Here is a 16,295-nt window from a genome sequence, read left to right as displayed (position 1 = left end):
GAAAAGGAAGTTGCAGCAGCCAGCTAACCAGCAAGGACAGTTGGGTGACAATCTCAAGTAAGTCATATCATTAAAGAAGTGGGAGTTTACACACATACTTCACCACTTTAAGTCATCCAGAGCGTTAGAACTAGGTGACCTGTGTGAAAGGACAGAAGAAAACAGGAATTTCGAGACAAAAACAAGATAAGAAGATATTATGTGTTGCCATAGCAACTGAGTATAACAAGGTGAGAGAACCATTACGAGAAACTGGACTAAGCCTAAAAATCAAATGGAGAAAATTAGTAAATGCAACAAAAGGGAAAGTAGAATTTAAAGGATGAAAAGTTGTATATTCCCCAGGGAAGTTAACATTCTGAGTTAACGTGCGGAGCGACGATCGTCAGATCTGGAGTTGTTTTTGGTGTTTCTTCCAAAATAGTTTTCGCACACCAAATTCCCTTCAAATCTTAAACTATTCTGTCATCTATTCCTAAAATCTTAAACTATCCTATAATGTTCTTTCCTAGAAAATTGGATATGACTACAACTTAGGAAAATCACAGAATAAGAAAGAAAGTGATCTATAGATAGACATAAAATAAAATGAATAGAATATTATATTAGTGGAAAGTGTACTATATAAACAGAGTGAGATCTAGACAACATAAACTGAATGGGATATTATATTTCTGAAAAAATATAATAACAGGTGAATATTTGAACAACTGTTATACTGTAGTGTATAGATTTTCTATTTTGTATAGAATATTTTATACCTTTTATGAGATATGATGTAAATGGGAGGATTTGTATCAGTTTCAGGAAGGGGTGGGTACTGTGGATAAAAGCATGGTTTACAAGAACACATAAATCATGACTAAAACAAAACACACATCACATCTTTCAAACAACGCTCACAAACAAGCGTGCCTGATTCTTCACTATTTGCCGTTTCCATAGGGTTGCTAAGGTTTCCTTCAGTGACCTCAAGGGTGAAGGTGTGAATGTCCATTCTGTGAGAGACAGCATCTCACTCAAGTATCTGGGAGGTAGGGATCCTGGGGAATGGGAGTGGGAAGGGTTTCCTGTGTTTGGTGCTGTCTTCTTTCTCTTCTTCGATCTTAGCAACCATATCTATTTTTTTTTTTCCTTCTCATTTGAGGACCTATCTATTTTTTCCCTCTTTTCATATTCATCTACTTCTATTGCAGAAGTCCTTCCTGGTTTCCATGGTTTCCAATAACCTAAATCTTATCTTCGATAAGATGCCCGAAGAATCAGACTACATAAACACACATCCGCATATACACAAAAATACACCTAAACACAAACATTAAAATTACAGATTAGAAACCTGATGTTATGTGAGAACCGCCAAGTATTGTAGGGGGAAACATATGTGTACATCGGGAAATATGCACACATCATTTTTTATTATGACGGTTCAACATTGCCTATTTACATAAAAAACGATGATGATTCCATATCGCATATATAACGCATATGTACATAAAAAAAATTGAAGTACTCATGACGTTTATTTAAGAAAAGTCAGTGTAGCAAATACTCTGATAAATTGAGGATTTGAAGGATAGTGGGACTTGAATAGTGTATGTAAACATATTACCTACAGAATAGTATATAGACATGGAATCTATTAAGCATACAGAAGCTGAAAAGTAGAGGAGGACTGCAGGGATCAGATGAAGTATTAAGAAGTAAATGCTAAGTGTAGAATAGATTTTTTATCTTTACCAGAAAATATTTAATTATAGTATACATAGGAATGTAAACTGGGTTTAATGAACCATGAGGCCTACTCAGAAAGAATAAGGGAGGTGTACCCAGCATTTACTGAATATAAAGGGCAGGCGTACCTACATGAAGATAGGATGACCTGTAGCCTAATGAATATGGATGTTGTATGAAGGGGTGTACCTACCAGAACAGAGAGAGGAAGTGCACTCATATGGTCAACCCACAAGCAAGGTAAAGGTACTGATCCTAGGGTAGAAGGACAGTATCATGACAGAAGTCACACATTTTATAGGGATTATTCTGGTAACTTTGAATTCTATACGCAATGAGCATTACTACATGCTATGTAATTTTACGAGTGTCGAAGGTAACACTTTCGCGTTGCCCAGAGTTCCTCCAAACTACATAAAATATTAGAAGTAATACATACTTAGGAAAGGTAGTATTAAAGATGAAAACAGAAAATAGACTACTCAAGTGCCACAAACACCTGTAGTTTACGATTGAAAATAAAAATAAAGTCTCATGTTTCCTAAATACTAGTCAGGCTTACTGGATCACTAATGAATACTCAGGTCTTGATATCAAAGAATCACTGAATGTATACTGTTAATATGTGAATTATTATTATGTGTGATATTAATGTACATGCTGATCAGGTATAAAATATCTGAGGAGGGGTATATTTAGTGTTTCGAGAATTTCCGCGTAAATTATAGAACCACTCAGTCTTCGACCGTCTCAAAAACACGATATTTTAAATATAAGTGTGAGAGAGCCTATCTACTCTGTGTCACCTGCCTGTGTGTGCAGGTCCGAAGTGTATAGTCAGACATGCTATGGAAGTTTAATGAAAGAACACGGCAGACTCCAGGAACTTCTGTGTTATTCAGTACTGTTATATAACTTTGACTATTGTAGTGAAAAAGAAGAAGAACTGTTGAAATATTGTTAATTAATTGGACTTGGAGAGGATAAGACATGTATCCAGATTTAGGATGAGAATGGACTTTGTTTTTTAAGTCAACTTTCTCTTATGTGTAGATGAACTTTGTTTCTAACCTTTGGATACATAAGGAGACTTACTTGACAGTGTTTGTTTATGTGGAGAATGAGATTTGTAGAAGTTTGATGTTTAAATATACATCGTTAAGTGAAGCAAAAAAACTGCATATGTCTGCTTATTTTTATAAGTAGAAAGAGTCTTGAGAAATTCCTGTTCCTAGCAAATATACTTTGGAGAAGAAGAGAAAAGGAGGTTGCAGCAGCAAGATAACCAGCAAGGAAAGTCAGATGACAATCTCAAGTAAGTCGTATCATTAAAGAAGTGGGAGTTTACACACATGCGTCACCACTTTAAGTTTTCCAAAGTGTTAGAATAATGCTATAAATGACACTAAAGGGATGACACTAAGACTATATTAAACATGCATGCTAAGCTTGCTCCTATGTATGGTAGCAAAAATGGATCCCAAGAAAAGGAGATGACTAAAGAATTGAAGCTCCTGAAATGAGGTTTCTTATGTCACATGCTGGAATAACACTAAGAGATTGAGTGTGGAGCAAAGATATAAGACAACAACTAGACCTAAAAACAAGAGTGATAGAAGAGATTAGGCACTACTAAAAATGGTATCACCATATCAAAAGGGAGCCAACTGAACACCTGCCAAGGCAAGTGTTACATTTCAATCATGCTGGAAAATGGGATATAGGATGGCCAATGAAGAGATGGAGACAATTTTGTTAAATTTATTTGGTTTTGTATTGGACCAACACCCACTCCCCGAAATGGAAGAAGAAGAAGAAGAGGAGCAAGAAGAAAGAAACTGGTGCCAAAATTGAGAAGATTAAACCATTAACAATTAACACTGATGTTAATGAGATCCAGTTAGTTAAGTCTGATGAAAAAATGTTGTGACAAAATTTTTGCATTCTAAGGAAAGAAATGGAAGAGGATGTAGATGAAGATGAAATGGGAGGTACAATACTGCGTGAAGAGTTTGACAGAGCACTGAAAGACCTGAGTCGAAACAAGGCCCCGGGAGTGGACAACATTCCATTAGAACTACTGACGACCTTAGGACAGCCAATCCTGACAAAACTCTACCATCTGGTGAGCAAGATGTATGAGACAGGCGAAATACCCTCAGACTTCAAGAAGAATATAATAATTCCAATCCCAAAGAAAGCAGGCATTGACAGATGTGAAATTTACCAAACTATCAGTTTAATAAGTCACAGCTGCAAAATACTAACGCGAATTCTTTACAGATGAATGGAAAAACTGGTAGAAGCCGACCTCGGGGATGATCAGTTTGGATTCCGTAGAAATATTGGAACATGTGAGGCACTACTGACTCTACGACTTATCTTAGAAGAAAGACTAAGGAAAGGCAAACCTACACTTCTAGCATTTGTAGACTTGGAGAAAGCATTTGACAATGCTGACTGTAATACTCTCTTTCAAATTCTAAAGGTGGCAGGGGTAAAATACAGGGAGCAAAAGGCTATTTACAATTTGTACAGAAACCAGATGGCAGTTATAAGAGTCGAGGGACATGAAAGGGAAGCAATGGTTGGGAAGAGAGTGAGACAGGGTTGTAGCCTCTCCCTGATGTTATTCAATACGTATATTGAGCAAGCAGTAAAGAAAACAAAAGAAAAATTCGGAGTAGGAATTAAAATCCATGGAGAAGAAATAAAAGCTTTGAGATTCGCCGATGACATTGTAATTCTGTCAGATACAGCAACGGACTTGGAAGAGCAGTTGAATGGAATGTACAGTGTCTTGAAAGGAGGATATAAGATGAACATCAACAAAAGCAAAACGAGAATAATTGAATGCAGTTGAATTAAGTCAGGTGATGCTGAGGGGATTAGATTAGGAAGTGAGACACTTAAAGTAGTAACGGAGTTTTGCTATTTGCGGAGCAAAATAACTAATGATGGTCAAAGTAGAGAGGATATAAAATGTAGTCTGGCAATGGCAAGGAAAGTGTTTCTGAAGAAGAGAAATTTGTTAACATCGAGTATTGATTTAAGTGTCAGGAAGTCATTTCTGAAAGTATTTGTATGGAGTGTAGCCATGTATGGAAATGAAACATGGATGATAAATAGTTTGGACAAGAAGAGAATAGAAGCTTTCGAAATGTGGTGCTAATGAAGTATGTTGAAGATCAGATGGGTAGATCACATAACTAATGAGGAGGTATTGAATAGAATTGGGGAGAAGAGGAGTTTGTGGCACAACAAGACAAGAAGAAGGGACCAGTTGGTAGGAGATGTTCTGAGGCATCAAGGGATCACAAATCTAGCATTGGAGGGCAGTGTGGACGGTAAAAATCGTAGAGGGAGACCAAGAGATGAATACACTAAGCAGATTTAGAAGGATGTAGGTTGCAGTACGTACTGGGAGATGAAGCAGCTTGCACAGGATAGAGTAGCATGGAGAGCTGCTTCAAACCAGTCTCAGGACTGAAGACAACAACAACAACAACAACAACAACAAGGAAAGAAGAGAAAGAATAATAAACTGTGACTGTAGTTAAATGTCCAGTACTGAATCTATACAAAATTTTCTAAGTTAACAATGACATAAACTGTCTACAGAAAGTTTTCAATGTAAATATACAGAAGGCCATTTTCAACACATGTGCAGTACTCAAGGGAATAATGTTTGTAAGATGTTAAAGATTTTGTTGTGTGGAGTACTGTATTTGCAGTTGAATGAGTAATGAAAGTAGGAGTTCACATAAAACTGTGAAACTAAATGGAGAATCATAGGATCTGATAAACTGTGAATCCATGAATAGGTAAGAAGTTCACTGAATTTTAGTGAACACATTACTTGGTGAACAGTTCTTTTCCAGTTGGGTGATTCTACTCAACTTTTTTTAGATCACTCCAGTTCCTAACTCTCCTATCCATGGGTTGTAAGAGAAAAGTAATTATCTTCTACTGCTTTCCATTCTAGGCATAATTCATGAAGTAATAGTAAGGACTATATGTAATGATAATTAACAAGGTGAAGGTTGAGATAGTTGGTAGGAAGAACCCTGTATCTCTGAAAGTTCAATTTTGCAAACACACTTTCGTAGTTAACAAGGTTGTAAGGAAGGAGTTTTATAAGATAGTAGATATGAGCAAGAACATATGACTATGTACAAGTAAATACATTTTTTGGATGTGAAAAACTACATGTACTATTTGAGATAATATTGGAGTAACATATTTAACTTAAGGTATCACAAGTAAGAAACTGAATAAAATCCTAATTTATTTAACAGATAATGAAATGAATCTTGCTGTGAATACTGTTTTCAGATTAATGTAATACTTAAATCATTCATGGAGCAAATTCTGTGTATAGATATTTTGCATTAATAACTTCAAGTACTAATGCATTAAGAGAAATATATTACTAATTAATTGTCCGCGATAGGTTAGAAAAATAGGCAAAATATCTTACAGGAATGAAAAACAAATACGATGTAATTTTTGAATAAGTAAAGGTGGAGAATTTCAGTAATTGGATTTAGTTTCAGAAACTTTTGAATTCAAAAGTAGTTCCAACCCCACAATGTAAGCAGTGTTTAATTACTGAAACTTGTATAGGCATTATTAAAATTTATAGCAAGGAAAGTTATGGCAGAATACAAATAATTTAGGAGTGAAGGAAATGCTCATCACATAGTAGAGCCATTGAGTCACTGACAGGCAGTCACAAAAGAAAAAGAAAAACTTGCTATCTTTTGGAATAATTCTTTGATGAGCTGTAGTAAAACACACACACACACACACACACACACATACACACACTATAAACCTACATTGTGTCGGCTGGAGACACAATGCCATGATTGCATTTTGGCAGGTGGACTAGGTTGGGGTGGGAGTTATATCTGGTGGGGTGGGTAGAGGGAGAGAGAGGTAGGGACAGGAGAAGGGGTTGTGGATCAGTAGTTAACAACTCGGAGGGAAGCAGTAGATTTGTTTGCAAGGAATTGAGGAGGGAGGAGTGGCAGATAAATGGGCTAGGCATGTTCTACATGGGCACCAGAGCCAGTGGGATGCAGTGCACAATGAGGGTGACATGAAGGGGGTGAGAGGTTGGAGAAAGGGGACACTATTGGATAGAACATGTGGGGACACCATCTGTCTGTTCTATCCAACAACTAAAAAGAAATTTTTCAAAAGATTTGCGGAAGATCTGAAATTGTACAGAATCCTTTAAATTTAAGGTGATGTAATTGTTTATGCTTTTTTGCGACAAAATGTATTTTTCCTCACTTAGTGTAAGTTTATTTTTTGTAGAGTAATGTCTCACCTAATGAGTCAGTTGATGTGATAGGGAAGTGATGATTTATTACATGAGCATATGTACTTGAGAAAGTATTCCTCCAAATAGTTTCAATTTTTTTCTACAGCCAAATATCAGTTTCAATTTTTGTAATTTTCTTATGAGAGTTTCACTGTGTATGAAATTGTTTTGATGCTATTTAGAATGTGACTAGAATACTAATGTAAATTTTGAATGCTGTATTATTAATATTTTGTTGCTGTAGGTTGTAAGCAGAGATATGTTCTCGTATTGTAAAGTGTGTGTGAGAGGATGTAATTATGAATTGTCTGTATGAAGGTACATAATACTTTCTTTATGAAATTTGTAGGACATATTTTTTCATGCATGAGGTCCATAAAGTTAAGATAATTTGAAGCTAATAATAGAGACAGCATGTTGCTTGAGTCTATATATTGCAAAAACAAGTACCTGGAAAGGTTCCAATTTAAAAATTCTTTATGTAGGTATAATGCAATTTTTCTGACATGAGTATTTCATTTGTGCTTGCCTTTCATGTGTCTGTGGAGCTGACATTTTTAAAGTTGTGTATGTAATTAGGATGTTCCTTTTTTGAGTGACTTAATTTCTGTACAAATTTAGCCTGGGTGTGATACTTTGATGGCTATATAAATATGCCTAACACAAGTGATGTTTTATATATATCTGTGTGTGTGTGTGTGTGTGTGTGTGTGTTCTGTCTGTTCTTTCAGACATGTCCATAAGAATAGACATCACTTTGATCCAGCAGCCATTATGAATTAAGACACAAAGGAATTACTGCTGTGAATGGACATTGATTTAAATCAATGGGAAAAGTTGAAAATTTGGGCTGAACTGGAATTCGAACCTGCGTCTCCTACTTACTAGGCAGTAGTCAGTTTCCCTACGTACCTACCAGGTGTAATAGCTAATAGCATGCTGAGCTTCAAACTGATTACCAAGTTTTTAGAAGATACAGGAATGAAATGTTCAACAGCAAGTCATAAGTAACAGCCAATGACTGGTGATGTTACCCTTAAAAGTGACTGAGAAAAACAGAATCATTCATACAATATTATAAAAATGATAGATTGCTCTCACCATACAGATGTTGTATTGAGCTGCAGACAAGCACAATAAAAAGAGCAATAAAAATTGAGCTTTTGGCCAAAGCCTTCTTCAGAAAGGAAAACACACATGTTTAGACAAACAAGCACCCTCATACTCTGGAATGGCCAGAGATAGAGGTCATGTGTGCATGAGGATTGCTTGTGTGTGTGTGTGTGTGTGTGTGTGTGTGTGTGTGTGTGCATGCTTCCTTTTCTGAAGAAGGCTTTGGCTGAAAGCTCAGCATATAACAGTCTTTTCACTGAGCCTGTCTGCAGCTCAATGTGTCATTTTTACGCAAAGTAGCTATCTGTCCTTTTCATAACATTGTTGATATTCCAACCTGGACGGCATCATATATGCTTATTCGATGCACAAAAGTGTTTTTTTGTATTCCCCATTTCACTGGACTTTAGTTTATCTTCAAAATGAGGAAGTAATTTCTGACATACCTGGTGTGTCAACAAAAAGGAAGGAAAGAACAATATATCACTATACTGAAAGGTTAAAAAACAGCAAACAAATCATTCCAACTTTAAAAATATATATATTTTAATATGATTCTTTCATGAAGTATCATTTGCTCTGTAAGCTGACTCTTACCAGTAACAAATTCATGTCGTTGCACCTATATTTTGTCTCCTTTAAGTTACCGGTGAAGTGACGCTTACATGAACCAAATGATTACAGACTACTTTGTAAGCAGTTATTACAACTGCAGTTGAAACAGACAGTGATATTAAAAGAGGTAAAAAATACTTGCAGCCAATTGAACACAATTACACATTTGAAATCACATAATTCAAAACTGAATGATACACAAGAGTATATCACAGCATAATACACTGTATTACTTACACACTTATTAAGTCACAGCAGAAATGTCCTGCTTCAGCAGACCACTTCTCTGACTTGTTTTGTTGTGTAGTACAGTGTCCATAAAAATTATATACATATGAAAAATCTATAAGAATTACATTTTATGTCCATAAACATTTACATCCTCATTTCAATAAATTATTATTATTAACATTTGTAGTAATGTACAGTTCCTCTGCCTCCTTATTTACATATTTACTGAATATGCAAGAAATACAAAGCAACAGTCTTGGTCCTTGAATCAGTCAGCCAGAAGCAACAGGTGCAAGTTCTACTCTCTATCAGTGCCCCCTGCTTTGCTTTGCACAGGGTACTTTTTTTATTTCATTGATGGAAATCAGGAAGCAAGATAGTAGAGTGCTTGCCCACAGTGCTGCTTCCAAGCCTTCATATAAAATTCAGTACAAAATTGCTTTACAAAACGTAAAAAAATAAATAGTTCTATTGTTTTATCAGTGCCTTAAGCACAGATACGCTCAACAACTCTACTTACGACTTCGTATACACTTTACACACTATTTGTCTTTGTCTTCACAAGTGATTCCTTACACCACATCACTTAAACAACTGTCGGGCATAGTACCAAATACGGAAGAAATATTCATCCCTTCTTAATAATGAACCTCTTGCGTATGATCGGATGTCAGCATCCATGCCTGCTTCTTTCATCCAGGATGTGGTGGTTTCAGTACTGAAACTAAGTGTCGGTGCTGTCGTTTCCAGCTTATCGAGTTCTTGCTGGTCAATTTCTGTAAAAAGACATAGCATTCACAAAAAATTAAGGTGTGTTGCAATGCTACATGCATAGGGTAAGTATTACTAGACTTTTGTTCCACTATTACAAGTAAACACTTTTCCAATAAAAGGTCCAATTCCATCACTTAAAAACAACATAATCTTGAACATTGGGATCCTAACAAACCTTCTGAGAAGCTACAGGGGAAAGCTTGAAAGATTACAAATGTAAGCTTTAGTCAGACAGAACCCAACATCACAAGGATACCAGAAGAAGCTAAGAGGGAAGACACGGGGATTATTTGAGTACAGTACCAGCATTGGTGATATACAATATAGAATGAAGAAGCATGGAAATGTACTGTAATATGATAGATGGCTTGAAATGTCAAGTTGCATAAATCTGCAGTTTGTTCAACTCAATTGTTATACTTTAATTATACTGTTCAGAAGAAATGATATTTGTGGTTCAAATTTGGAGTGCTTTATTTATCAAATTGCATTCAGTGAAAAGCAGTAAGCTGTTGCACATGTTCTTTTTGGAAGGACAGTAAATACAAAGCTTTTTTATTCATACAAATAATATAAAATTCTCATTCTTTATTTTAAAGACTCTCGATTGGAAATCATCAGCACAGACTGCTTTCAAACAGAATGCTATATCTTGAAAATTCATCTTTAATCTTAAACCGAATGCCATAATTTCTGTGGGCTACTTTACCTGTTGGCCTCAGCATTTTAAATGGCTCCTCTGATTCCAAAGGCTCACTAGGACCAACTTCATTCTTTGCGAAAATTCGAATGAGGTATTCGTGGTTTTCCTGAAAGAAGAACAAAGTTATATATAAATAATCATACAATTTCCAGTCCTAACACTGATTATTAACATCACATATACCCTCAGATCAACAGCCAGAGAAAACATAGAGATAAAAAGTTCTGGAGTACAAAAATAGAACTATAATGCAATTGAGTTTCAGAATAAGCAGAGGCTGCATTGCAAAGCGAATGATAAAGGAAAGCTCGGAAATCACCAGAATTTGCTAGCTCTGTCTGAAGTATGACTATGCACTAGCTCTGTCTGAGGTATGACTATGCTTGGAAGACAAGTAGATGTCAGCATAAACTAGGTATCTAGATTGTGAGCTGACAAAAGGAGCAACATAGGTGCTTTGTACCATGCATGGGCAGGAGCAAGGGATGCATGACAGGTTGCTCAGTGTGGCATATTTTCAAGCATTTCTAATGCTCTGCAGGAAGCCCAGGGCTAGCTGGGGTGGCAAGGATTCATCTTCAATTAATACTGTTCAAGGTGGGGCATTTGTGAGTTTCAGGTTGGAGGCAGACCAGGTTATAAGGCTGGTTTGTCAAACAATTTCATGGCATCACAGGGGCCAATGAGATGTTTGCTATGAAGTGCCTCTTAAAGAAGACATTATTTCATTTGTCCCTGCCAAGTAGGTCACACTGTTTAGGAGTGCCCTGAACTAAAATGCTTATCCTATTATTCACTCCTTACATTCTAAAGAAATGGGACATGTATCTTAAATGCACTACAAAGGCCCACTGTCACTTGTCATACGCTTTACTTCAAGAGCTGGGGACACAGCAGGCATTATTATTTGCGAAGCTTGCTGTATTGCAACCAAACAGAAAAGTAATTCTTAGATGCTGCAGGGTGGTGGGGTGATTACACAGAACTTGTTTTTAAAATGGTTTTCAAAGGGACGTCATTGTCTCCTCAGATACACCAGATGGTCGTACGATTTCACTGCCTGGAGGTGGAAACCTGGTAGCGTGTATTAGATATTAGATATACGGGCTACAGTTTGGATATGTGTTAAGCATCACAGAAGGGCCAGTCACCAGCACATCAGCTTGTCTTGAATTGATTTCAAAAGATTCATTAGGTGTACTGTTGGCTCTGGTCGACACCAGCCACCTATGTAATGTTAAGAAATGTTGGCACAGGCAGCATTAGACTGGTTGTTCCCCTTTTTATTTTCAGTCAGCTGTCTTAGCAAGTCAAAAGATGATTGACAGTGTTTGTCAGTGAAATGTGGAAACCATTTATGTAAGGAATTCTAAGACAAAAATAATATGTGGTAACAGAATAACTCAAATTCATGTAAGTTTTATGAGAGATTAGATACAGTGAATATATAGTGTTTGGTGTCATTAAAATCAGCATTTAAATGTGATTTAGAATGTCCCTTTTGTTTAATTATAGATGTAAGGGCATGGAAGATATATTACAAATTTATCTGGGAACTGGTGTTGAGAGGATTGGGGGACTTCAGATAGCCCAGATATTTTCATGTCATTTTCTGTTTGAGTAAATTGTGGACATTGGTCAGGTGCTCAAGAGAGTACAGACATTTCCTTTTCAGTTGTATCTGAGGACTTCTGTCAGTACTCAGGAGACATATCGGTATTGGTATTAAAGAGAACTGTGTTTCCTGAACTGTATTAGTTCCAAACTTCGCATTTTTATCAAAAGTATACAGTGATTTAGAACATTTCCTTGTGGTTGAACTGTTTGTGCTTTGAGCATTCATTGGATTTATCTTGACTTGGAATACTTGCACCAGTGGCCAGTGGCAAAAACAGTCCTGCCATGTTCAAATCCAGCATTAGTAGTGTGCTTCTTGACACAGTCATGTCAATTAAATAACTGGTGTAACGTGATATAATATGGATTGAGCATGTAAGGATAGTTGATGGGAAGGCAGATGGTTGACTTTAGTTTATTGGACGAATTTTAGGAAATGTCATTCATCTATAAACAAGGCCACATACAGAACATTAATGTGACCCATTCTTGAGTACTACTCAGGTTTTTGAGATCCCTACCAGGTCAGATTAAAGGAAGACACTGAAACAAATCTGAAGCATGCTAGCAGATTTGTTATGGGTTGATTCGACCATCATGTATGTGTTACAGAAATGCTTCATGAATTAAGATGGGAATCACTGGAGGGAAGACTATATTCTTTTTGTGGAACACTATTGAGAAAATTTAGAGAACCAGCACCTGAAGGTGACTGCAGACTGACTCTACTGCCACCAACATATATTTTGCATAAGGACCTTGGAGATAAGATAAAATAAATTAGGACCGATACAGAGGCATATAGACAGTTGTTTTTCTCTCACTCTATGTGTGAGACGAACAGGAAAGGAAATGACTAATAGTACAGGGTGCCCTCCACCTTGCACCATATGGTAGCTTTTGGAGTATCTATGTAGGTGTAGGCATATATAATATCTGAGCAGTAAAGTTGTATTGAGTCAGACTCAAGAACAGTTAGAAGAGTTTTTTGGAAACTGTGAGCAAGATATTAGTATGCCTAGTAAATTGGCTGCTGCTGAAGTGACAGAGATAATTAGTGCCATTAATAAACAATTCTTATTACGTAAACAAGAGCAATTTAAACAAAGTTTTTGTGTTCCATTGGTGAAATCCAACTTCAGCTACTTAAATTTAATTAGCTAGCACATCTGCTAGGCCATCATAAACTTGAAATCATCATAAAGGGAACTGTTTTGTATCAGGTGTCTGTTTTGTTTCTAGACAAAATCTGATGAGCCAAATTTCAGAAAAAAATCCAGTCACACATTTAAATTACCCTCCCAGGAAAGAATAGTGACTCTCACCAGGACGTCATAGCTATAGCTTCCAAGATTCATTACAGGCTGCCTACAATGAATTTCACTACACTTAGTTACTGGCATTCCCCTCTGAAATAAAAACTACAAAGCACTGCACAAAAAGTGTTGCATACTGCTGCCAAGTTTAAAATGCAAGAATCTCATCCAGTTCATGGGTACCAGATTCCTTGAATGAGTCTGAAATCTGAATATGAATTTCTGAGTACTTCTTTTTTTAGTAGCTGTGGACTGCTGCACTAAGCATTAGAGTTGTAGAATTCAAGTTGGATACATCAGAAATGTGGAGACCACATTTTTGGCACAGCCAACCATAGCCCACAATGAATTCAGAGAACAGGCAGATCAAAGAACTGTTTGAGTAGATGTTGCTCTCTTTAGATTTAGCCTTCCGTCGATGTGGAGAACAAGTTTGTCCAGCAAGTTCCAGTAAGTATGAAATACCTCAAATGTGTACTTGTACTTTATCAATTACCAGATGGACACAAGTGTTTTTATCTAATGATATTTACTATTTATCTTTATTTTGTTTTGTCTTTTTGTAGTTTATTATTTGTTTTACATTCTGTTTCTTTTTCTAGTGGTCACTTGAAAAATTATTTGCAGTTGTAATTGCTCAGAATAGAACAACTTGAAATAAAAATATTCATTTGTTTTTATTCTTAATCTTTGAGACACAATTAATTATTTTAATGTAACAAATAATAAGTGTAACAAGTGATCAATTAAATGTCAGTTGTGATTCTGATATTTAAAAAGAAAAAATAATTTAAAAATTAATAAATAGTAAAAAGGAATATGCTGACAAAATATGGGTTGGTAATCCTGTCTTGCTTGTAAGGTTACTTATTGCGTGAAAATGTGTACATATCGGTATGTCCAAGGACAAAGGAGATTTTCAGGATGAATCACATGAATAACTTTGGGTTACGAAATTCAGTGAAAGCTCAAAAATGATGTCGATTTAGTTATATAGCATGTACCTATCTTCAAAATTAAAATAGCATGTTGATTTTTCTGCTAAACTGAAAGCTGTAAATCCAACTAGTAAATAAGGGTTTGCCCCAGTGCAGTCTGTTTCTGTTTATTCACAAAGGTCGAATTCTTGTTTGTCAATATAAACAATATTTTCTCTAGTTTAGTTAGTTCATTAATCAATATACAGTGTCTTATTCACTTATTCCCTCACTCAACATTTCTTAAAATTATCATCTTTGCAGAATAAGAAACACTTAACAATGATAAAAATGCACTCTGTTATACTACAAGTTTCACTTACTGATGACCTTGCTGTTTCATTGTATTCCACAATGGTCATTCTCAACCACACATGTGATTATAGTAACATGGTAAGTATCAAAGTTAAGACATCCATTATCTGCTTTTTATTAAAGAAATCTCTACCATTCAGTATATCTTTAAGAAGTCTAGACCAGAAGTGTATAACATGTGCCTTATCTTTCCAGTCATCCAACACCTCCCAAAGCTCCACAGTTCGGCCACAGAGAAACATTCCCCTTGTGATTCAGTACCACCCAGAACTGGAGCAATTGAATTACATTCTCCGCCAGGATTTCGACTACCTCTCATCGCCCTGAAATGGGAAATGTCTTACCCACTCCCACTATCCTTCCCACTCCTCCCACAGTGGTACTCCACCACCCATCAAACCTACACAATATCCTCATCCATCTCTACACAACCCCTGCTCCCACATCCTTGCCTTGTGGCTCACTGTCTGTAATTGATCCAGATGCAAGACCTGTCCTATTCATTCTCCCACCACCACTTACTCCAGTCCTGTGATACATCATCACCTATCCCATCAAATGCAGGGGTACCTGTGAAACCAGTCATGTGATCTACAAGCTAAGCTGCAACCATTGTGCTGCATTTTATGTGAGCATGACAACCAACAAGCTGTCTGTGCACATGAATGGTCACTGTCAAACTGTGCCCAAGAAACAACTGGACCACCCTGCTGCTGAGTATGCCGACCAACATGATGTCCTTCATTTCAATGACTGCTTCACAGCCTGTACCATATAGATCTTTCCCACCAACACCAACTTCTACAGAAGTTCACCATAGCAAAAGTGTTAATTACACTGTGCAGTAATCCGTCCATTCTTGAAAAAATCATTCACTCAAATTCATTCATACATTATGGTTCATAAATGTAGTCAGGAAATGTCCTTAGGTATGTGGAGTAAAAAGAAGGAAGGAAGATTAAGATTTTACATCCCATAAATGATGAGGTTGTTAGAGAAAGGAAAAGGTGGGAAACGAAAATGAACGTGTCTTTTACACAGCAATCACCTTTGCACTGCCTTAGACAATTTAGGGAAATCGCAGGAAACTTAAGTGTGGATGGTGAGATGGGCATTTGGACCACTGTCCTTCCAAGGAGAAAGGAGCCACCTTGGTATTAATTAACCTTAGACAATTTTGGGAAACCACAGGAAATCTAAGTGTAGATGGTAACATAAATATTTGTTCTCCCATTCTTCCAAATTCGGGATGTAGAATAAGTCAAGTTACACATCACCACAAACAGATAGCTGTGATTTACTGTCACTTAGTTTAAGTTAATAGCTCGCTATCATTAATATTACAAACTGACATTATTTATCAAGCATACTCCTCATACTGTACTCCATTTGCACTTATAAAAGTTGCAGATTAGGGTTATGCACCGTCTGAACACCCCTATATGATGTTAAATCGGCCAGCAGATGTCAGTAGAGGCAGATCTGGTAGCAGAAAAGGAGGCATGGAGTATTGTGTAGTGAATAGAGAACCATTAACAGCAGAATGGATCAGTCTGGAGATCACAGTG

At 36.5% G+C, this 16,295-nt stretch overlaps 1 protein-coding gene across 1 annotated transcript in view; it reads right to left on the bottom strand.

Annotated features, from left to right (window-relative positions):
- Window positions 1–8,700: 8,700 nt before the first annotated feature.
- LOC126188355 (titin) overlaps window positions 8,701–16,295 on the bottom strand; it is a 516,411-nt gene continuing 508,816 nt past the window's right edge. The window contains exons 124-125 of the mRNA XM_049929953.1: window positions 10,509–10,608; window positions 8,701–9,801 (exon numbers count right to left, since the gene is read on the bottom strand). Coding sequence (XP_049785910.1) covers window positions 9,608–9,801; window positions 10,509–10,608 — 294 coding nt within the window. The 3' untranslated portion in view covers window positions 8,701–9,607. The remainder of the gene's footprint in view (window positions 9,802–10,508; window positions 10,609–16,295) is intronic.

Source organism: Schistocerca cancellata, chromosome 5 (genome assembly GCF_023864275.1).
Source record: "Schistocerca cancellata isolate TAMUIC-IGC-003103 chromosome 5, iqSchCanc2.1, whole genome shotgun sequence".
Classification (NCBI taxonomy): Eukaryota; Metazoa; Arthropoda; class Insecta; order Orthoptera; family Acrididae; genus Schistocerca; species Schistocerca cancellata.
The sequence above is the reverse complement of the archived record's forward strand: the minus strand, read 5'-3'. Positions and strand labels throughout refer to the sequence as shown.